This window comes from Borostomias antarcticus (genome assembly GCF_949987555.1).
Source record: "Borostomias antarcticus genome assembly, chromosome: 23".
NCBI classification, from domain to species: Eukaryota; Metazoa; Chordata; class Actinopteri; order Stomiiformes; family Stomiidae; genus Borostomias; species Borostomias antarcticus.
In genome coordinates, this window is record NC_140256.1 from 18,229,527 (window position 1) to 18,252,983 (window position 23,457).

The window sequence follows — 23,457 nt, forward strand, 5'->3', positions numbered from 1 at the left end:
GGTGACTCTGTTCTCTGGTGACTCTGTTCTCTGGTGACACTGCTCTCTGGTGACTCTGGTGACTCTGCTCTCTGGTGACTCTGCTCTCTGGTGACTCTGTTCTCTGGTGACTCTGCTCTCTGGTGACTGTTCTCTGGTGACTGTTCTCTGGTGACTGTTCTCTGGTGACTCTGTTCTCTGGTGACTGTTCTCTGGTGACTGTTCTCTGGTGACTCTGCTCTCTGGTGACTCTACTCTCTGGTGACACTGTTCTCTGGTGACTGCTCTCTGGTGACACTGCTCTCTGGTGACTGTTCTCTGGTGACTCTGTTCTCTGGTGACTCTGCTCTCTGGTGACTCTGTTCTCTGGTGACTCTGTTCTCTGGTGAATCTGTTCTCTGGTGACTCTGTTCTCTGGTGACTCTGCTCTCTGGTGACTCTGCTCTCTGGTGACACTGCTCTCTGGTGACTCTGTTCTCTGGTAACTCTGTTCTCTGGTGACTCTGTTCTCTGGTGACTGTTCTCTGGTGACTGTTCTCTGGTGACTCTGTTCTCTGGTGACTCTGTTCTCTGGTGACTCTGCTCTCTGGTGACTCTGTTCTCTGGTGACTCTGCTCTCGGGTGACTCTGTTCTCTGGTGACTCTGTTCTCTGGTGACTCTGCTCTCTGGTGACTCTGTTCTCTGGTAACTCTGTTCTCTGGTGACTCTGCTCTCTGGTGACTCTGGTGACTCTGGTGACTCTGGTGACTCTGCTCTCTGGTGACTGTTCTCTGGTGACTCTGCTCTCTGGTGACTGTTTTCTGGTGACTCTGCTCTCTGGTGACTGTTCTCTGGTGACTGTTCTCTGGTGACTCTGCTCTCTGGTGACTCTGTTCTCTGGTGACTGTTCTCTGGTGACTGTTCTCTGGTGACTCTGCTCTCCGGTGACTCTGTTCTCTGGTGACCCTGCTCTCTGGTGACTCTGTTCTCTGGTGACTCTGTTCTCTGGTGACACTGCTCTCTGGTGACTCTGCTCTCTGGTGACTGTTCTCTGGTGACTCTGGTGACTCTGTTCTCTGGTGACTCTGTTCTCTGGTGACTCTGCTCTCTGGTGACTCTGTTCTCTGGTGACTCTGTTCTCTGGTGACTCTGCTCTCTGGTGACACTGCTCTCTGGTGACTCTACTCTCTGGTGACTGTTCTCTGGTGACTCTGGTGACTCTGTTCTCTGGTGACTCTGTTCTCTGGTGACTCTGCTCTCTGGTGACTCTGTTCTCTGGTGACTCTGTTCTCTGGTGACTCTGCTCTCTGGTGACACTGCTCTCTGGTGACTCTGTTCTCTGGTAACTCTGTTCTCTGGTGACTCTGTTCTCTGGTGACTGCTCTCTGGTGACACTGCTCTCTGGTGACTCTGTTCTCTGGTGACTCTGGTGACTCGGCTCTCTGGTGACTCTGGTGACTCTGTTCTCTGGTGACTGTTCTCTGGTGACTCTGTTCTCTGGTGACTGCTCTCTGGTGACTCTGTTCTCTGGTGACTCTGCTCTCTGGTGACTCTGTTCTCTGGTGACTCTGCTCTCTGGTGACTCTGTTCTCTGGTGACTCTGTTCTCTGGTGACTCTGCTCTCTGGTGACTCTGCTCTCTGGTGACTCTGGTGACTCTGTTCTCTGGTGACTCTGTTCTCTGGTGACTCTGTTCTCTGGTGACTGTTCTCTGGTGACTCTGCTCTCTGGTGACTGTTATCTGGTGACTCTGCTCTCTGGTGACTGTTCTCTGGTGACTCTGCTGTCTGGTGACTCTGCTCTCTAGTGACTCTGTTCTTTGGTGACTCTGCTGTCTGGTGACTGACTGTTTGTGTAACTGTGTAATATCAGCGATGATCAGTGATGTACTATACTGTGCAGGCTGTGACCGGGCAAGTCACCAGTGATGTGGCAGCGCCGAGCCCTTCAGCACCACCAATTATGATGACAGTGTAGCCCACTGCGGAGCGGTGCTGTGATCTGGCAGCCTGCCGTGCAGAGCGCAGTGAAAGCGTTGCAGCTTAGCAGCCAGAGAGCGGTGGGCCATGAGCAGCTGTTGGTGCTCAGACCGATGGACACATCCCTCGTGGGCCGACCTCAGATCCCTCAGAGCTGCGCTGCTCCTCTCCAGCTCTGCGGTTCGCCTCCTCAGCTGCAGGGCCGTGTCTCTGAGGCGTCTGGAGCTGCTCTCCAGCGCCTCCCCCTGCTTGTTCACCGTGTCCTCCAGCACCTGCCGGACCTCCCGTGCCCTCCGCAACGCCACGGCCAGATGGTCGCACTCCTCGTCGGCGCTCCACTGCCCTGCATCGGCGGCCTCCAGGTCCCGCTGCAGCATCGCGCTCTCCTTCCGCTCCTCCTTCAGGTCAGAGGTCATCTGGTTGGCGGCCTCCAGGTCCCGCTGCAGCATCGCGCTCTTCTTCCGCTCCTCCTTCAGGTCAGAGGTCACCTGGTTGGCGGCCTCCAGGTCCCGCTGCAGCATCGCGCTCTTCTTCCGCTCCTCCTTCAGGTCAGTGGTCATCTGGTTGGCGGCCTCCAGGTCCCGCTGCAGCATCGCGCTCTTCTTCCGCTCCTCCTTCAGGTCAGAGGTCACCTGGTTGGCTTTCATTTGTGCTTTGAGGCGAATGCACTGCTCGTTTTTCAGGACTTTGTCAAACTCCGCCTGTCGGACCTTGTGTTCAGACAGCTGCTTGTCTGAGGCGCTCTGGAGCTGCAGATGGAAAGCCTGGTGCTCCTTGAAGATGGTGGTCAGGTGGTCGTGGTGGGAGAGGAGGTCCTTGTGTTCGGTCTCTAGCGCCTGGTACCTGGCCTGCTTCTCTGACACTGACCTCTCCAAACCTCTGTTCTGAAACTGTTGTTCAATGAGGCCCTTCTCCTGGACCAGAATCTTCTCAGAGAGGTCTTCATTCCACTTATTGAGTTGACTAAATTCTCTCTCCGATTCAGCCATCTCTTCATAAACAGCCTCCTGGAGCATGTTGCATGTGTCTTTTGTGTCCTGGAGCTCTGCAAGAAGCCGGTCACGCTCCTCCCGTGCCTCCAGCTCCTCCCCGACCCTCCTGCTCTGGGCGTGTTGCTCCGAGAGCTCAAAGGCCTTCTGGTTGGCTCTCTGCTCTGAGGCGGCCGAGGTGTTCACCTCCAGCAAGGCCTTCACTTGAGAGCTCAGGCCTTCGTTGTTGATGGTCTCCATGTTCAGTCTCTCCATAAGCTGGGCAGCGTTGGCTCTCTCCACACCCAGAGCTATGGTGAGCTCTTGCATGTCTTTAGCCCGAGCTTGACCCTCCAAGATCAGTTTCTCGTGCCTCTCCAGCGCCTTCTGCAGGTTGGAGAGGGCGGAAGACAACTGGTTCTTGAGCGTGTGGCTCGTGGCCTGCTCCTCCCTCAGCTCAGAGGCCAGCTGGTCAGCTCTCAGGTTAGCCGTGCATAGCAGACGGTCCTTGGCCTCGTTCTCGCTCTGCAGAGCTTGGGTTTGGGAGTCAAAGGCCTGTTTTTGAGCGGTCTCCTCCTTCAGGCTGAGGTGCAGCTTGGTGAGGCTCTGCTGAAGCTCCGCCACCTTGGCCTCGTTCTCCGCAGCCATGTGCTCGTGGCCGTCCTGGGCCCGGCGGTGCTCGGCGATGGCCGCCCCATAGCCCCTTTCCAGCTTCTTGATCATATTCTGATCTGCTTTGAGCGCGGAGGCCATGGCGTTCCCTCTCATCCTCAGCTTCAGGTAGCTGCGTTCCTCCTGGTCCAAGGAGGCCTGAACAGCGGCCTTCTCTTCTCTCTCCCTAGCCAGGGTCTCCTCGAGGGCAGCCCTCTTGGCTCTCTCCCTAGCCAGGGTCTCTCTCAACGCATCCTCCCTATGATCATGTCTCTTACTAGAGATTTTAGGGCTCACAGCCGACTGTAACAGAGGTGTATATATGTTTAGCTCCTCCTTATATCATAGGGTTCATAGAAACATGTCTAATTACTATTGGTAATTACTGTGCAATTACTCTTGAGATACACAGCAGCAAGGGATCCCTAGCCCTACTGTACACCTGTCCCTAACCATAACACCTGAGTGAGGTTTAAGAAGTAACTTTTAATAGCATTACACTGGACTTACTTAATAGTAATTGACCCAGGACTGGTTCACACATAGAACCCTGTGTAGTAAAAACAGGCCCGTTAAACCTCACCTGTTTGCTCGTGGAGGTTGTTCCACTCCTGGAGGACTCTGGTGTTCGGCTTCTGGCAGAGCAGCTCTCCATGGCACTGGAGATGTACACAGAGGAACGCCCCTCCTGGACGGAGGACTCAACAGAGGCCTGGTCCTGGATGTCCTCCTGGATGGAGGACTCAACAGAGGCCTGGTCCTGGATGTCCTCCTGGATGGAGGACTCAACAGATGCCTGGTCCTGGATGTCCTCCTGGATGGAGGACTCAGCAGAGGCCTGGTCCTGGATGTCCTCCTGGATGGAGGACTCAACAGAGGCCTGGTCCTGGATGTCCTCCTGGACGGAGGACTCAAAAGAGGCCTGGTCCTGGATGTCCTCCTGGACGGAGGACTCAACAGAGGCCAGGTCCTGGATGTTCCACTTGATGGAGGACTCAACAGAGGCCAGGTCCTGGATGTTCATCTGGACGGAGGACTCAACAGAGGCCTGGTCCTGGATGTCCTCCTGGACGGAGGACTCAAAAGAGGCCAGGTCCTGGATGTTCCACTTGATGGAGGACTCAACAGAGGCCAGGTCCTGGATGTTCATCTGGACGGAGGACTCAACAGAGGCCTGGTCCTGGATGTCCTCCTGGACGGAGGACTCAAAAGAGGCCTGGTCCTGGATGTCCTCCTGGATGGAGGACTCAACAGAGGCCTGGTCCTGGATGGAGAACTCAACAGAGGCCTGGTCCTGGATGTCCTCCTGGACGGAGGACTCAAAAGAGGCCAGGTCCTGGATGTTCCACTTGATGGAGGACTCAACAGAGGCCTGGTCCTGGATGTCCTCCTTGACGGAGGACTCAACAGAGGCCTGGTCCTGGATGTCCTCCTGGATGGAGGACTCAACAGAGGCCTGGTCCTGGATGTCCTCCTGGATTGAGGACTCAACAGAGGCCTGGTCCTGGATGTCCTCCTGGATGGAGGACTCAGCAGAGGCCAGGTCCTGGATGTCCTCCTTGATGGAGGACTCAACAGAGGCCTGGTCCTGGATGTCCTCCTGGATGGAGGACTCAACAGAGGCCTGGTCATGGATGTCCTCCTGGATGGAGGACTCAGCAGAGGCCAGGTCCTGGATGTCCTCCTTGATGGAGGACTCAACAGAGGCCTGGTCCTGGATGTCCTCCTGGACGGACGACTCAGCAGAGGCCAGGTCCTTGATGTCCTCCTTGATGGAGGACTCAACAGAGGCCTGGTCCTGGATGTCCACGCCAACGGAGGACCCAGATCCTACACTGCAGAGCAATATAGAACCCTGTAGCAGGGGGTTCTACTGTTAGTTTGGAGTATTCTTAGACCATTATAACCTAGAGTCCTACTATAACATCACAATCCCCAGTTTAGAGAGGGAGACGTGTTCTACCTGGTACTCTTCTGCCTGGAAGAGTCCCTGATAAAGAGTAGCCAGGTCACCAGGGTCAGGACCGCTAGCAGCACCAGAGACAGGCTGCTTCATGGCACCATGTTGCGCTGGAATGAACAATCAATTGTAATTTTGTTTAGAAGTAATGCATTCGTTTGATGGATGTTTTCTGTCTGCACTAACCCCAAAACATATATTATAGAACATTTACAGAGACATTAAATACATATAAAATATGAATATAAACCATAAAACATGCTGAATGACAGTCTCATAGACAGTTGGGTTTCATAATTGTGTTCATGCTTCATCTTGTGAGAGATCCTCAATGTCCTCAAAATCTGAATCCACTTTGATGCCAGAGCTTAATTACCTCTGACATGGACCAAGTCTGGGGGAGGAGGTTTTGTTTTCAGTGGTGTGTGTATGTAGTCAACAAGATTACGCAAAAACCACCACACTGATTTCCATGCAACTTGGTGGAGGGGTGTAGCATGAGCCAAGGAAGATCCATTACATTTTGGAGCAGATCCAAATCATGGGGCAGATCAACAAATTATTTTTCCCCTTTGTTAACATTACCAGATAGACCAGACTGGCACATATGGGTACTTCACAATGTTTAACATGTCCACAGCCAGGATACACTGTTAGCTTCTAGTTGTCATTGACGCTGCTTTGCAAAGCAGTTTTTATTTTATTTCACTTGCATTCAAATATTGTAATGTTGCAGCAACATTCCTGCAACAATTCTGTGTTAGTAGTTAGACTCTGTATTGGTAGTTAGACTATGTGTTAGTAGCTAGACCGTGTTAGTTGTTCGATTCTGTGTTAGTCAGACTGTGTTAGTAGTTAGACTCTGAATTAGTAGTTAGACTGTGTTAGTAGTTAAATTCTGTTAGTCAGACCCTGTGTTAGTAGTTAGACTGTGTGTTAAGAGTTAGACTATTAGTTAGACTGTGTTAGTAGTTAGACTATGTTAGTAGTTATACTGTTAGTAGTTAGGCTGTGTTAGTAAGATTCTGTTAGTAGTTAGACACTGTATTAGTAGTTAGACTCTGTTTAAGTAGTTAGACTCTGTGTTGGTAGCTAGACTCTGTGTTAGTAGTTAGACTCTGTTAGTAGTTAGACTGTGTGTTAGTAGTTAGACTCTGTATTAGTAGTTAGACTCTGTGTTAGTAGTTAAACTGTGTTAGTCGTTTGACTGTGTGCTAGTAGTTAGACTGTGTTAGTAGTTAGACTCTGTGTTTAGTTAGACAGTGTGTTAGTAGTTAGACTGTGTGTTAGACTCTGTGTTGGAGTAGTTAGACTGTGTGTCTAGTTAGACCCTGTGTTAGTAGTTAGGCTCTGTATTGATAGTTGGACTCTGTGTTAGTATTTAGCTTCAAACATAAGTGAACAGTCTGAAAAGGTATTTGCGGTCAAAAATAGATGCTGGACTGAGGGAAATGTGTTCCCAGGTGGTGATTTCTATTCACTTACAACTAATGTTAGGTTGCAGCATGGTAGATATAATATTACAGTACGTTGCAGCAATGTTCATGCAACGATTCTGTTAGTAGTTAAACTCTGTTAGTAGTTAGACTACGTGTTAGTAGTTATACTCTGTATTAGTAGTTAGATTCTGTGTTAGTGGTTGGACTGTGTGTTAGTTAGACTTTGTATTAGTAGTTAGACTAAGTGTTCGTAGTTAGACTCTGTGTTAGTAGTTAGATTCTGTGTTAGTAGTTAGACTGTGTTAGTAGTTAGACTGTATTTAGTTAGACTGTGTTGGTGGTTTGACTGTGTGTTAGTAGTTAGACTGTTTTAGTAGTTAGGCTGTTTATTTAGACTGTTAGTAATTAGACTGTTGGTAGTTAGACTCTGTGTTTGATTAGACTGTGTGTTAGTAGTTTGACTGTTTAGATAGACTGTGTTAGTCCAAGTCAAAGTGAATTTTATTTATATAGCACATGTTCATACAAGCAAATGTAGCACACATTGCTTTACAGAATAAATAAAAACAGTTTATGAGTTGGTATTAAGAAAGGTAAAATAAGAAAATATAACAGGACAGAACATATATGGTAAAAGAGGAATAGAAAATAAACGGTAAAAAAAAATAAAAAATAATTGTTTAGTTGGACTGTGTTAGTAGTTAGACCCTGTGTTAGTAGTTAGACCCTGTGTTAGTAGTTAGACTGTTAGTAGTTAGACTCTGTATTAGTAGGAAGACTCTGCGTTAGTTGGATTCAAACATAAGTGAACGGTATGAAAAGGTATTTGTGGTCAAAAATAGATGCTGGACTGAGGGAAATGTGTTCCCAGATGGTTATTTCTAATGTTAGGTTGCAACATGGTAGGTATAATATTACAGTACATTGCAGCAACGTTCATGCAACGATTCTGTGTTAGAAATTAGACTCTGTTAGTAGTTAGACTGTGGGTTAGTAGTTAGACTGTGTTAGTAGTTAGACAGATACCCCTTTTCGACTAAGCCAATTCGAGGGCCGGTTCAGAGCCGGTGCTGAATCGCGAACCAGTTCTTTGTGTTTCGACAGATAAGAACCTGGTTCGCAGCTATGAAAACTGGTTCAACTGCGGCCCTAGTATTTTGCTGGTCTGGAACGGATGTCAGGGGCATTGTGACATTTGCTACAATGTGCGCGATAATAGCACTACTAAATAATGGTATACAAAATAACAGTTATTTAGTCAACAGTCATCTAGCTGCCGACAGCAAGCTTGCAGTTTGAGAAGAAAAGTAATCTATTACTATTATTAGTATTTTTTAATTTTATGTTTGGTTATTATTAAGTTTGACGAATTCACGATGTAGCTAGCTAACTAGCATTAGCCCAAGTTGGCAGCTGTTGGTCAGAGATGAGAGACGGAACTCCAGCCCGGCTGATAACCCTCCATCGTGGGAAGGGAGGGTGCATCAGTCGGCTGTGATCCTTGACAGTACCAGCCTACTTTGTCTGAATACAATCCAACGGCTATTTCCCAATAAAGAATCCCTCCTGTGCACAAGCAACTCCCCCAAGGATAATAATGAGAAGCACAAGCTGGCAAGTGGAAAAGTTCAAGCATAGCCCGCTCAGGCAGGCTGCGTGGCGATGTCTTCTACTGCTAAAAAGCTACCACTAGAAAGCGATCGCAAAAAGATGGTATCAAACTGGATTAAAACCAACAAACGTTTTGGCACAGTAACTCACAGCCAAACAGGAAGTCCAGTTAGTTAGTAGTTAGACTGTGTTAGTAGTTAGACTCTGTGTTAGTAGTTAGACTGTGTTAGTAGTTAGACTCTGTGTTAGTAGTTAGACTGTGTTAGTGTAGAATGTGGTCACTGTTATCTCGCTAAATTTGACTACTCACAACTTGTGAGTAGTGTGAAAAGCCCAAGTGTTTTTAGAGCTCAAAAAGGAACAGTATAAATTAGATGTTTACTGAGTTGTACAGTCTTAATATATTAACAAAAAATTGCACTTTTTCTATAATTTACTGCCTGAGAAAGAAAATCGTGTTGAATCGTCCTATCCCGCTGCGGTGAGAACCTCCGGAGAAAAAAAGAGAGATATATTTGAGAAGCCACTTGGATTTTATGCGCGTGGAGTGGGCTGTGCGGGGAAGCTGATTTGATTGGTCACTGACCACAGCTTTCCACTTCTCTAAGGCCAAGTTCACACTAGACGACCGGCGCCTTTTTTACATGCAACCCTATTGGAAATGGGAAAAGGCAAAAGGCGGATGCCTTTTTAAAAAGAACCTTTTTGAGTTGAATTTCAACTTTTCATTAAAGCGCTGTGATGTCAAGCGCCTTTCTGACTGCTGACCAGTCAGGACGAGGAGAAATGGTAGGTGAGTTATATGACATGAGTCACAAACGATACAACAACATACACATGTACCCTAATGTCACTGTACATGCTGACACAATGCATCATGGGTAGAGGTGTGCGCTCTCTGACTACTCTTCTAGTTAGTAGGCTATAGCTTTGTATTTTCTCAGCAAAGAATATATGTGAAAAAAGAGTAATTCTATCAAAATAAAGTGTGTACCTTCATAAGACGGCGTCTCCTCCACCATGTGCAGGGTGTTGTGGGTGGAATCCTGGTTGCTGTCTAAGTGCTGTAAGGAACAGACAGTAGTACTGTATCAATGTTCTGAAAATACGCCACATCAACAAAGATATTTCCTCAGGAGAGGATTGTCACATACAACACACTTAGACAAGAGGATGCATGAAGAGGATGTGTTTAATAGAGCCACGCTTCGCCAGGCAACATGGCTGACCTCTTATCTAAGTGAGCGGTATGTAACAATTCTCTCCTCATTGGCTCTGGCTTTATACCCCTGATTGACTCTGTCTTTATACCCCTGATTCTCTCTGTCTTTATACCCCTGATTGACTCTGTCTTTATACCCCTGATTGACTCTGTCTTTATACCCCTGATTGACTCTGGCTTTATACCCCTGATTGACTCTGGCTTTATACCCCTGATTGACTCTGTCTTTATACCCCTGATTGACTCTGTCTTTATACCCCTGATTGACTCTGTCTTTATACCCCTGATTGACTCTGTCTTTATACCCCTGATTCTCTCTGTATTTATACCCCGGATTGACTCTGTCTTTATACCCCTGATTGACTCTGTCTTTATACCCCTGATTGACTCTGTCTTTATACCCCTGATTGACTCAGGTAGGTAGGTGTCTTTGTTAGGGTAGAGTAGCCTACTCAGCCCTAAGTCTTCTTTGTTAGGGTAGAGTAGTCTACTCAGCCCTAAGTCTTCTTTGTTAGGGTAGAGTAGTCTACTCAGCCCTAAGTCTTCTTTGTTAGGGTAGAGTAGTCTACTCAGTCCTAAGTCTTCTTTGTTAGGGTAGAGTAGTCTACTCAGCCCTAAGTCTTCTTTGTTAGGGTAGAGTAGCCTACTCAGCCCTAAGTCTTCTTTGTTAGGGTAGAGTAGTCTACTCAGCCCTAAGTCTTCTTTGTTAGGGTACAGTAGCCTACTCAGCCCTAAGTCTTCTTTGTTAGGGTAGAGTAGTCTACTCAGCCCTAAGTCTTCTTTGTTAGGGTAGAGTAGCCTACTCAGCCCTAAGTCTTCTTTGTGAAGGTAGAGTAGCCTACTCAGCCCTAAGTCTTATTTGTTAGGGTAGAGTAGCCTACTCAGCCCTAAGTCTTCTTTGTTAGGGTAGAGTAGTCTACTCAGCCCTAAGTCTTCTTTGTTAGGGTAGAGTAGCCTACTCAGCCCTAAGTCTTCTTTGTTAGGGTAGAGTAGTCTACTCAGCCCTAAGTCTTCTTTGTTAGGGTACAGTAGCCTACTCAGCCCTAAGTCTTCTTTGTTAGGGTAGAGTAGTCTACTCAGCCCTAAGTCTTCTTTGTTAGGGTAGAGTAGCCTACTCAGCCCTAAGTCTTCTTTGTGAAGGTAGAGTAGCCTACTCAGCCCTAAGTCTTATTTGTTAGGGTAGAGTAGCCTACTCAGCCCTAAGTCTTCTTTGTTAGGGTAGAGTAGTCTACTCAGCCCTAAGTCTTCTTTGTTAAGGTAGAGTAGCCTACTCAGCCTTAAGTCTTATTTGTTAGGGTAGAGTAGCCTACTCAGCCCTAAGTCTTATTTGTTAGGGTAGAGTAGCCTACTCAGCCCTAAGTCTTCTTTGTTAGGGTAGAGTAGTCTACTCAGCCCTAAGTCTTCTTTGTTAGGGTAGAGTAGCCTACTCAGCCCTAAGTCTTCTTTGTGAAGGTAGAGTAGTCTACTCAGCCCTAAGTCTTCTTTGTTAGGGTAGAGTAGTCTACTCGGCCCTAAGTCTTCTTTGTTAGGGTAGAGTAGCCTACTCAGCCCTAAGTCTTCTTTGTTAGGGTAGAGTAGTCTACTCAGCCCTAAGTCTTCTTTGTTAGGGTAGAGTAGTCTACTCAGACCTAAGTCTTCTTTGTTAGGGTAGAGTAGTCTACTCGGCCCTAAGTCTTCTTTGTTAGGGTAGAGTAGCCTACTCAGCCCTAAGTCTTCTTTGTTAGGGTAGAGTAGTCTACTCAGCCCTAAGTCTTCTTTGTTAGGGTAGAGTAGTCTACTCAGACCTAAGTCTTCTTTGTTAGGGTAGAGTAGCCTACTCAGACCTAAGTCTTCTTTGTTAGGGTAGAGTAGTCTACTCAGCCCTAAGTCTTCTTTGTTAGGGTACAGTAGCCTACTCAGTCCTAAGTCTTCTTTGTTAGGGTAGAGTAGCCTACTCAGCCCTAAGTCTTCTTTGTTAGGGTACAGTAGCCTACTCAGTCCTAAGTCTTCTTTGTTAGGGTAGAGTAGCCTACTCAGCCCTAAGTCTTCTTTGTTAGGGTAGAGTAGTCTACTCACTCCTAAGTAAAGGGTTGAAACACAGAGGACCTGACTCGCTCCTCTGCTCCAGGTCTCACCTTAGCAGGTCTTCTGTCTGATTTCCTGTAAGACTTCTTCTTTCCCTCTGTGTTTAGTTCATCCTGTGAAGTGAACAGTCATCTTGATTAAGCTTTCACCACATCCAGCTAAGTCACATTCATCACTTATCTATTCTGAGTGGAGTGATCAATTATGCAGATTTAATCAGACCTATTGATATTAGGCTATTAAATAAATAATCCTAAGTATCCGCTACATATCAAATACAGCTAATTATAGATTTGTCTTGAGAAGGCTTAATTCTCGCCTATAATATCCCGAGCATGTGTGGTATGTTCTCCAGGAAAGACCATTCTTAACCGGTAGTTTGGCGACATGCTTTGATCTCCGCCCGTAGGCTGCCAGAGTCACGGGGCCACGGGGTTTCTGAACCGCGGGTGAACCAGAGTCACGGGGCCACAGGGTTTCTGAACCACGGGTGAACCAGAGTCACGGGGCCACGGGGTTTCTGAACCACGGGTGAACCATCGGATCCGCAACCGCCCACATCGCCCTCAACTATGAACAAGCCGCTCTGCGCTCTCGTTGTGATGGTGGCAGCCTGATATTCGGGCCTACGGCTGTGTGGTGTGAGGCGCTAACCCAGGTCAACCCAGGTCACGCTCTCTGACCTCCAGACCCTAACCCTAACCCTAACCCTAACCCTGTTAACAGGGAGGGGTTGTAGGCTAGTCACTAACGTAATACGTGGATCACATTATTGTCCAGTTATTACATTATGCCCATCGACTTTTATTAAGCCTATAGGCTACGAATTGAAATAATGTTAATCGGTTGTTTTAGAGACTTTCTTTTAGGCTACAATAGCCTAAGACACGACAACGTGTCTGTCATTTCATTTATTTATTTATTGATTATCATTTGCTCTAATTGTTGTTGGGTTGTTTTAAGGCTATACCATTTTGTTCTGTGAATACAGTAGCCTATAGATACAGCGTGGGCCTCATTTGAGAATAAGGTACTGTATTTGATCAAAGCCCGCATTCAAGTGGAAATTGGTTTATTTTATTCTAGGCTACTATAGACCTATTATTGGCTAGGCTGTAAGAGTTTAGTTGGCTATTTGATTGCAATTTTGATGCATTTTCACAAGCAATTAATGGTATTTATTGGTCTATTATGAGTCTATATGAAACAAGTATACCACTTATTGAATTTGGTGCATTTTAACATACGTTTCAGTCATCCGGACATTTCAGAGATACGAACGACCTTCGGTCCCGTTGGGTTCAGATAAGTGGGGTCCTACCGTACAAGCCTCCAGGCCTAATTAATGAAGTGGGATACTATTGGAGCTGGGCCTATATTCCCAATTTTTGCGCAGGCTACCCAGACCTTCGAAAATATTGGATTTCTGGTCTCTAGGCCAACAATGACAAACTTCAGGCCACCTAAGCGTATATAGACCTGAGCTACTTTTAGAAACGCATTATGGGTAAACAAATTATACGCAAATAGAATAGACAATTATAATAAAAACCTAAATCAACATCCAGATAATTATGGGGGTGAGGGGAGGGGTATTGTTCTTACCATGATGTCGCTCTTGTCGCTCATACTACACTGAATGATATTTAACAACTTTCATCTTAATAAAGACATCGAACTGAACTCAGATGGTTGTTACGTCATAATCACACCATAGCCTACGTTGTCTTGAGCGTGCGCGCGTGTGTATTGCGTGTGTGCGTGTGTGTGTGTGCGTGTGTGTGTGTGTGTGTGTGTGTGTGCGTGTGTGTGTGTCTGCTGGCGGGACCTGGGACCCCCGTGGACACGGTTATTAAGTGATGTTTATTCCCGCGCGCTCCAGTGAGTTCCTTCACCGGGATCAGGAGAACCTCATGGTCTGGTCTGCCCCGGTAGCATGTGACCGGTTTATACCGGAGGAGCGCGAGCTGACCGGAGAACCCTGTAGTAGAAGCTTCTCCTCCTCATGATGCGTGAGCGCTTTGTGTTGCGACTAAAATACAGTCACACACTGCGGAGTGGGATGTGGAGTTGGGGTCTGATATTAGAAGCTGTCATTATACTCAACAACACGTTCCTCTGGCCATGGCAGCACTACACGGGTCTGTAATCACACACACCATCTGGAATAACACAATAATGTCAATAATAAAAGCACTGTAGGCTATTATATTGTTCAGTTGTCTGATTTATTGGTTTGTTTCCAAACTATATGGTTTGTTTTCAGTGGCGTGCACAGACATTTTGGGGGGCAGGTGCTCAGTGAAAAATGAGGGCACCTTGCGCGGGGACAGATACTGTAATTTGGATTTGGATTGTCGCGCGATTAACCTCACATGTTGTACCAACAACAAATTGGTCGTGTGGTGGTCATCATTACGTTAAATCCGTCTAATAATAATAATAATAGTAACCTTTATTTATAGAGCACATTTCAGACATAACGGGCCTCTCAGTGTGCTTTACACAACATCATAAATACAAAATGCATATACAATATGATTAGACTTGTGTTTGCTGTTATTGACCGTCGTGTGTTACAGTGTGTGCAAGTATAACAAAAGGGGGAAATAAGACTAATAGGTTTTAACTGGAACATACAGTATATAGTTTATTCTATTTTATACCGCACACTTACTGTTCATATAAGTGTCAAGAGGTCGGGGGCGGGGCCAGTTCCTGCGCCACGCCCCTGCTGCCCGGTGTGGGAAGGCGACAGCTCCGCCTGCGGCGCCATGTCTGGGCGGGGCTTCTGCTGGACGAGCCCCACGGGCGCCAGTACCCCCACCGCGGCGTGGACGACCGCGTGCGCTGGCCCCTGCTCTTCTACAACCACGGGGAACTACGGTGGCCTGCGAGGACTGCGACTTCGGCTTCTCGGGGCGGGGCTGTGGCAAGCAGACGGCGTCGGTGCGGAGGAACATCCTGAGCCTGTCGGCCGCAGAGCGCCGGCGTTCCTACCTCAACCTGGCCAAGGACACGGTCAGCCCAGACTACGTCATCGCCACGGGGACGCGCGCCCAGATGGGCGTGGACGGCGAGCGGCCCCTGTTCGCCAACGTCAGCGTGTACGACCTGGTCGTGTGGACGCACTACTACGTGTCCCGTGACGCTCTGCTGGGCGGGGCCGGGAACGTGTGGGAGGACATCGACTTCGCCCACGAGGCCGCCGCCTTCCTGCCCTGGCGCCGCATCTACCTGCTGCACTGGGAGCACCAGATAGGCCGGCTGACCGGAGACCCCGCCTTCTCCATCCCCTACTGGGACTGGAGGGACGCCAGCGGCTGCCACGTCTGCACGGACGAGCTGATGGGGGGCCGGAGCCCGCGGCAGCCCAACCTCATCAGCCCCGCCTCCGTTTCCTCCTCCTGGAAGGTAAGCATGTGTGTGTTGTGTGTTGTGTGTGTGTTGTGTTAGCTAGGAACTTGAGACACAGAAAGGCAGCCTCAAACCTACCTGTGAATCCTCTGTATACATTGGTATCTATCCTGCTATGCAATGTATGTATATCAAGTAGTGTACAGAAGCTGGTTATCCTGAAACAGGCTTGTTCTGTTCTGACAGCTGTGTTGCTTCAATGACTCAGTGTGCTACTAACTGTTTTCCGCCTCCCCTAGTGCCTCTCTCTCTCCCTCCTATCCTCTAACCAGGTCCAGTGTCAGCTGTGGAGCTGTGGATATCGTAGTATTTAGTACACACACACACACGTACACACAGACACACATCAGTCCACATCCGGCTTAGGCCTGGACCTGATGCTCTTAGCCTTTCTTGCTCTGAAAATTGAATTTAATGTAATTTATTGTTCTTTTAATGTTCTTAGCTGTTAGACAAATATATTCCAGGAGCTTGCCCCAGGTTGCCTGTTTCAATATCTGTGTGGTCTGTATGGCTCTATGTGCTACTAACCCTGTTCTGCGTTCCCTCTCCCTAGTGCCTCTCTCTCTCCCTCCTATCTTCTAACCAGGTCCAGTGGATGCCCCACTGTCACCAGCAGACCTCCCGGAGTCCGATAGATACCCCCGTGTCTGCTGTGAATGTCGTAGCATGTCCGTAGAATGTTCTCTCTCCTATGATGCTTTTAGCCTCTCTCACTCTGAAATGTAATTTAATGGAATGTACTGCTTTATAAATGTTCTTAGCCGGTAGACAAACATACTCCAGGAGCTTGCTCGATCGCCTTGTTGAGAGGGGTCAGGGAATAATTTTTACAGCTCACCTATCTGGCCCCCGGGTGATTACTGTTTTTTTGCTTCCCTCTGGAATATGTAGAGAGTGGGTCGTATGCCCACCTCCCTTGTTCTCTGTAAAGCGCATTGTGTTGCCTCTGGGTATGAAATGCGCTATACAAATAAAGCTTTGATTGATTGATTGATTGATAATGGGTAATTACTTGCATGTATATACTTGCATGTATTTACCAGGTAAATGTTTAGTAATTGTTGACTATGAAAGGAAGGGTTACCAAAAACATTTTCAGTCAGTTAATTTAGCAATAGAAATCCATAAGCCTAGGGCCAATGGGCCCCTAGGATATAGACAATAAACTACCGGTGGAATGGTGGTGGAGCATCCATCGGGGACCCGCTGTAGGTCCGCTAGCCTTGTGTTATATTCCGCCGGAGGTGCGCCAACTCGTCCATCGGGGACCCGCTGTAGATCCGCTGGCCTTGTGTTGTCTGGGTTTATCCCTTACCTTTGTCCAGAAACAGAAGTTGAACCAATTGCAGCAAAATAGCTAACGTTACAGGAATCATCAGTGTAACTGCTTTAGCCACTGACCGCTACCATTAATGTTATGTAAGCTGCTGATAGTTGTTGTGAGCTCATGAGCTATCCCGCCTTCTGAATCCCATTTATGGGATTTGATGCATGTTGGGCCACATATTTATTGAAAACAATCTTTATTTGCAACTCATATTACAATGAAAATGAACCACAATCAATTTGCAGTTTGGTTATGTTAAAGCAAAGAAAATAATACTAAGGAATAAGGCAATCAAAGTGATGACATTACTCATGAGCTCTCAGACTTGGCGAGCAGGTGCACCTGGCAGTGCTGCAGGAAGGCGTCCAGGAAGGGGGCAGGGCCCGCAGTGGTGCAGGAAGGCGTCCAGGAAGGGGGCAGGGCCCGCAGTGCTGCAGGAAGGCGTCCAGGAAGGGGGCAGGGCCCACAGTGGTGCAGGAAGGCGTCCAGGAAGGGGGCAGGGCCCGCAGGGCCCGCAGTGCTGCAGGAAGGCGTCCAGGAAGGGGGCAGGGCCCACAGTGGTGCAGGAAGGCGTCCAGGAAGGGGGCAGGGCCCACAGTGGTGCAGGAAGGCGTCCAGGAAGGGGGCAGGGCCCGCAGTGGTGCAGGAAGGCGTCCAGGAAGGGGGCAGGGAACACAGTGGTGCAGGAAGGCGTCCAGGAAGGGGGCAGGGTCCACAGTGGTGCAGGAAGGCGTCCAGGAAGGGGGCAGGGTCCACAGTGGTGCAGGAAGGCGTCCAGGAAGGGGGCAGGGTCCACAGTGGTGCAGGAAGGCGTCCAGGAAGGGGGCAGGGCCCACAGTGGTGCAGCCTCTGCCGCTTGGCCCCCGGGCCCCTTGGAGACAGCGTCAATGACGCTGCAGACCACTACGGCGGGAACACCACCGCGCACAGGAACTCACCCTTCTCCTCCTGTCTCCTTTCGGGGCCTCCCGGGCCCCCGGCCTCACCGCCACCCCCGTCTCCATCCAACAACAGTTTCGCTTAAGATTTTTTTGGTTTCTTCTCTGCCAGCTTGGCGGGCCCTCTGGGGACCTTCTCCGCCCCTGATGACACCACCCCCGCCGCCTGGCACTGACTCTGGGCGTTGTGCCGCTTGGTGTGGGCCAGGAGGGACAGGTGGTGCAGAAAGACCTGGCCGCAGACCTGGTGGCAGACCAAAATGCCTCTAGACGCAATTGGAGAAACCTACAAAGAATCACGAGCAACGAAAGGTGGGTTAGTCGTCGTATCAAGTAGGTACAGTCGTTGTATCAAACCCGACCCATGTTAGATAAAGAGCCATCGTTCTGACACCATAAGGGGAAGCCTGAAATCGACTTTCAGACTGTTTTTGACTTAAATGTGTCTTGTATTCTGCCATATCGCTTCATTGTCATCCGTGTTTAGCATTTTGGTAGTGCTCCGTCGCCCCCTACAGTCCTCATGAAAATACAGTCCACGTTACGGTCCGTTGACACCGGTCTTACTAGCTCGTTATTCACTTAACATTGTAGGCCAGGTAAAATTATTATAGCTTACGGAAGTCAAGACCAAATCAAATCAAGACCAAATCAAGACCTGGAGCAGTGGGCTAATACGCCTAGTAGCCTAGTAGGCTAAACACTGATTAGTGAAGTAGGGGAGTAGGCTATTGAGTGCTCTGTCCTAAGGGTCCCTAAAAGCTTGGTTGTTTCGGCCTAAATATTGCCCTCTTATTCGCTCGCTCTCAAATTATTGGCCTTTGTTGATGTGTTTAAAAAAACATCAGTAGCCTAGGCTACTATAGTTTTCCTGTATGTTTTTACATATAAATTCCAATGCTCAGCGCCCTTCTGGTCTTGTGAAACCCATCAGGGCATGCTTTGACAGCGCACCCCCCAAAAAAACGTGGGCGCGCTGCGCGTGCGTGCTTCGTTGGTCCTGGCTTACCCGGTTCTAGGACCCACCAGACTCCACTGACCCCTACGTGCGTAGTTTCTCTCCCTATCTGCGTGTGTATACGGGGTGTGCGGGCGGGGGGGGGGGGGGGGGGGGGCATTGGGAGTAATAACAATGTCGGAGAAGACCCTGTGCAAGACCCCACGGTACGCTACTGCATTATAGACAGACAGTCCTCATTACAATAGGAGTAGGACACTTCAAATCCTATAGCAATTCATTTTTGTATAGGATGTGATGCACCAGTCACTCTACGCCTATGTGGTTTATTTTCAGTGATTGACTGTTGACTGGCACAGCTTTAGGTGGTGATGGAGAAATTAGCTTAATGTATTGATGCTTTTTTGTGCGTGGCTGTAAGCCAGCGTACCTAGTATAGCGTTTGTCCGGTTATCACTCCCTCCCTCCCTCCCTCCGTTACTGTGGACAATGTTGGCCTGACTTTCTCTGTTGGCACCACAAGAGGCAGTAGTCCCAGCACACCAAAATCAAGAAGGACACCAAAATCAACCCGCCGATCTACACTGCACAAGTAGAGTAGTGGTGAGAGCATTGGACTCCCACCCTGGAGACTGGGGTTGAAGACGATGACTTTATGGGACGACTTTATGGGATGACTTTATGGGACTATACCCCAAACCTCCACATGTTCATCCTTTCACTCCAACCGGTGGGGATGACTTTATGTTATCATCAGTGTAACTGCGTTAGCCACTGACCGCTACCATTAATGTTATGGAAGCTGCTGCTAGTTGTTGTGAGCTCATGAGCTAACTGGCTATCCCGCTCTTATTGTGCTGGATTAGCATTGGAAACATTGGAACTGATGTGTCCAGGTGACAAGACCCATCTTTATTTATCAGACATTACCGTCCTACCAGTCCCGCACAGAAACAAGCCAGACAACACACATAAGCCAGGCTGGACCTGGCCTGGTTTCTCAATATATGCTGTTTAAAAATATTTTGGTTGTAAAACACAATATGATTAGAGTGAGGGACATACAATTCATATAAAAATCAAAATTTAATAGCAATCATGCATTGAAAACATATTTAAACAGTTATGCCTATGTCCGGGTGGACATATTTCGGGTGTCACATGTTGTTAATATATCTAAATATAATATAATTTTGGCGCCTTAGCTTGACCAGTATGTTTTTCAGTAAGTTAGATATGTCCTTTATAGAATAGAACATGAAAATGTAGGTAATTCAACATTTCTTTTATCCCAAGTTATGAAGTCCAAATGACACCCTATTAAAAATGATCCTGTAATTGTTTGCGGGGAAAAAACTAGAAATCTAGAAAGGGTGCTTGGAGAGCACAGACCTCGTTGTTGTTGTTGAATGTGTTGAATGTGTTGAATGTGTAAGTGGACAAAAATTAACAGACTGTGATTGAGAGATAAGAAAGCGGCAAGGTCTCTCTCCCTCTCTCTCTTTCTCCCTGGGCTATCAGAGGTCTCTCTCTCCCTCTCTCTTTCTCCCTGGTCTATCAGAGGTCTCTCTCTCCCCCTCTCTCTTTCTCCCTGGGCTATCAGAGGTCTCTCTCTCCCTCTCTCTCTTTCTCCCTGGGCTATCAGAGGTCTCTCTCTCCCTCTCTCTCTTTCTCCCTGGGCTATCAGAGGTCTCTCTCTCCCTCTCTCTCTTTCTCCCTGGGCTATCAGAGGTCTCTCTCCCTCTCTCTTTCTCCCTGGGCTATCAGAGGTCTCTCTCCCTCTCTCTCTTTCTCCCTGGGCTGTCAGAGCCCATTCAGTAGGCCTAGGGTACAATCAAACCTCAATAACAGATACATGTTGACACTTTTATTAAACTATGTACATAATTTCATAACATAATTTACTAAATACAAAAAGTTTCAGAGGTTTCTGTTAGCAGTCTTCTGTCTTTTCCCTCTGTCTGGTCGCAGTCCCTGGTTTGCTCTGTTTTTAACCTGAGGAGGGGAGAACACAATTACTAATGTAAGTCTTGAAACTTAAAGGAGTAGTAAAGGGACAATGCATGTTTAGCCCTGTTTTAAGGTTACTTATGATCATATACAATGGTTCAGATCAAAACGTTGACAAAACTAGCACTTTTGAGAAAGTCTGATAATTGCTCTACCACCGTTTTGGTCTTACAATGGATGTGGGTGGGCACCTTGAAAAATCATTCAAAAACATGTTATACTCTCGATTTCAAAGACAAGAAGCTAACAGAGGGGGTAATTGGTGTCCGTTGGTGTTCTGACATCAAATTCGCCGCAAAGTATGAATCCTGTAGGGTTTCATTGATCATTTTATGAAATCCATTGACTTGTATTGAAGCGACCGTTGTAGATGTGTAGATCAATCCGCAGAGGGGATTCAGGAAGCGGAACTACTTACGGTAGCTATTGTTATTGTTTATGTTGCTAGGCTACCTAGTTTGCGGAAGTTTACACACGTATGTGCTGCGACTAAATAGTTCTACGCTAAATATTTAAAAAAGCCTTTCCAGATGAACTAGAATCTTACTTTATGGCGAATTATATGTCAGAACGCCAACGAACGCTAGTCTGCACCCCTTGTATCCTCAGTCCCTTCCATGGTGTCCCAGTCTACCTTTAGGACCGCCCCTAATGAATTCTTCCTAGAAGGCAGAAGATTGTGGCTCCCAGGGCCATAACTCCCACAGCAAGGAGTATTTTAGCCGAGGTCTTAGCTGAGAGGTCCCAGGACTGTGTGCCACTGTCCAGAGCCCTGATCCTGGTCGGTCTTTTGATCATGGGAGTGACCAGGGATTCTCTGGTCCTCTGGTGGGCGTTGGATGTCTTTTTCGCTAAGGTCTTAACTAACAGGTCCCAGACCCAGAATCTGCAGATCTCCATATGGTCCCAGACCCAGAACCTGCTGGTCTCCATATAGTCCCAGACCCAGAACCTGCTGGTCTCCATCTGGTGGGCGTCGGTTGTCTCTGTCACAGTTTGAAGACCAGTGAAGGAGGCGAGGTCAAAGTCAAGTGAAAGTCGTGGGTGACGCGGTCCAGGTGGAGAGGCAGACCACTGTTTAGGCAGTATGGAAGACATCAGGGTATCTCTGAAGGCCTTGATGTCTGAAGGATCAATCTTGATCACCGCCACTAAGAGAGCAACTCCAATAAGAAGCTTTAAATGCTGAAAAGCCATCAGAAAAGTCAGAAATGTTCAATGTTCAAAGAAATTCAATAGTGAATGCACTCCAGGGTGAGGTTACTGTATGAGCTGTCTTTGTTATGATGTCATAGAAGAATTGTTCTAGATGTCATAAAATAATTTTGATCATGACAGCCCAGCATTCTAATTAGTTGTTGAGTGTTCCATCTATGGGATGCTCATCCTCGTTATATGTACATTTTTTATTAATTGTGCATGTTTGTGTGTGTGTGTGTGTGTGTGTGTGTGTGTTCTGTGTCTGCCATCATTGGCAGTCATTTCATATGGAAAAGACGCTGTTACCTATATCCATAAATAGCTTTGATCTCCCTGCTGGGACTACATTATGTGAATGTGATCTTGCACTGTGTTGTGTGACTCTTGCTACTGTTGGATTTTGATATTGATTTGTATCTTTGATTGAAAATCCAATAAAGAAATTGAAATGTGTGTGGCATACGTCACACTGGGAAGATTACATGACTTCTCATGCCAAGCATTGCAATGATGCCAACAGGAGCAGCACTTTTATTAAACTATATACATGATTTACACTATGTACATAATTTACAAAAAACTAAAACAAAACACAATCACTATAATATACAAGAAAACTACATTATTTATGTGTTACCCTTCCCTGGGCTTGAACTCCAACCTACTGGTTTGAAGGCACACACACCCTACCGAAGGAGCTAGAGTCTGTTACTCTCAGGTCTGATCTCTTCTAGACCAATAATAATAAGTTGATACATATCATGTAGATACAGATATATGTTCCTATTATTTGTGTCAACATACTTTACATCTGTGAGCAGTGGTGGTCGGTGGAAAGTAGTATTCTAACTCCACAGTGAAATTTTTACTTTTTAGCACGTTCTCTCAAGGCGGAGGTAACAACATACAGTTTGATACTGCAATCATGTCCGTATCACGAGATACCATCCAGGGCACATTGGCTATTTTTGTGTGTTGGCTGTATGTGCATACAGCCACCTACTGTACCAGAGTGTGTAACTTGTTTGTCTAGTTCTTCAATTGTGTCACCTAAGAAAGTAGCCCAATGCCTTGCATTCTACGTTCACTGCTCAGCGTTCATTGCTCACATTTAGGTTGCAAAATTAGGACTTTATTCATAGGCATATTTTTAATCATTATTTTTATTAGGCCTAGACTGCAAATCTTTAGTGTTAATATTTACTGTAAATTAGAAATTACACACAAAACAGACTCCTCATTATTACAATTCTGTAACTGTATGACTTAAACATTTATTTTAAAACCTAAGTAATTTACAAATGTTCTGACCCACTGTGACAAATGGACATTTCCAAAACTATGATCACCAGAATCAATAAAGTTTGTCTCCAAGTATTTGCCGTTTAAGGCATTCCACTTACTTTTTGGTGTCGACCAAGATATGATTTTTCATATGGAATTTCCCTAACATAAATGAAATGGGCCTTCCAACTGAAGCTGAAGAGCTGAGCAAATGCTTGCAGAAGTATGATGAAAGAGCCACTGCTGGAAGACTGCAGGCTGAACTGTCAAGCCTAGCCAACCATTGGAAAAGACTTAAAATGCCCCAGTTGAATGCAGACAATGTCAGGACAACCAGTGGGGAGGATGAAAGAGAAGAAGTTGACCTGGAGCTAGAGAACAAGAGTTGCAACTCCTGTAAAAACTGTCCAGTTTGTGTGTATCTTATCTTGTCACAGTACAACTTTCTGACTGATGCCTATCATGTCA

At 47.1% G+C, this 23,457-nt stretch overlaps 1 protein-coding gene across 1 annotated transcript in view; it reads left to right on the forward strand.

Moving 5' to 3' along the window:
* LOC311324437 (tyrosinase-like) overlaps window positions 1-17,623 on the forward strand; it is a gene marked incomplete at both ends in the record, with an annotated part of 32,791 nt that extends 15,168 nt beyond the window's left edge. Inside the window, 3 exons of the mRNA XM_084456891.1 lie at window positions 15,173-15,266; window positions 16,936-16,990; window positions 17,478-17,623. Of these exons, the coding sequence (XP_084313017.1) occupies window positions 15,173-15,266; window positions 16,936-16,990; window positions 17,478-17,623 (295 nt within the window). The remainder of the gene's footprint in view (window positions 1-15,172; window positions 15,267-16,935; window positions 16,991-17,477) is intronic.
* Between the last annotated feature and the right edge of the window lie 5,834 nt (window positions 17,624-23,457).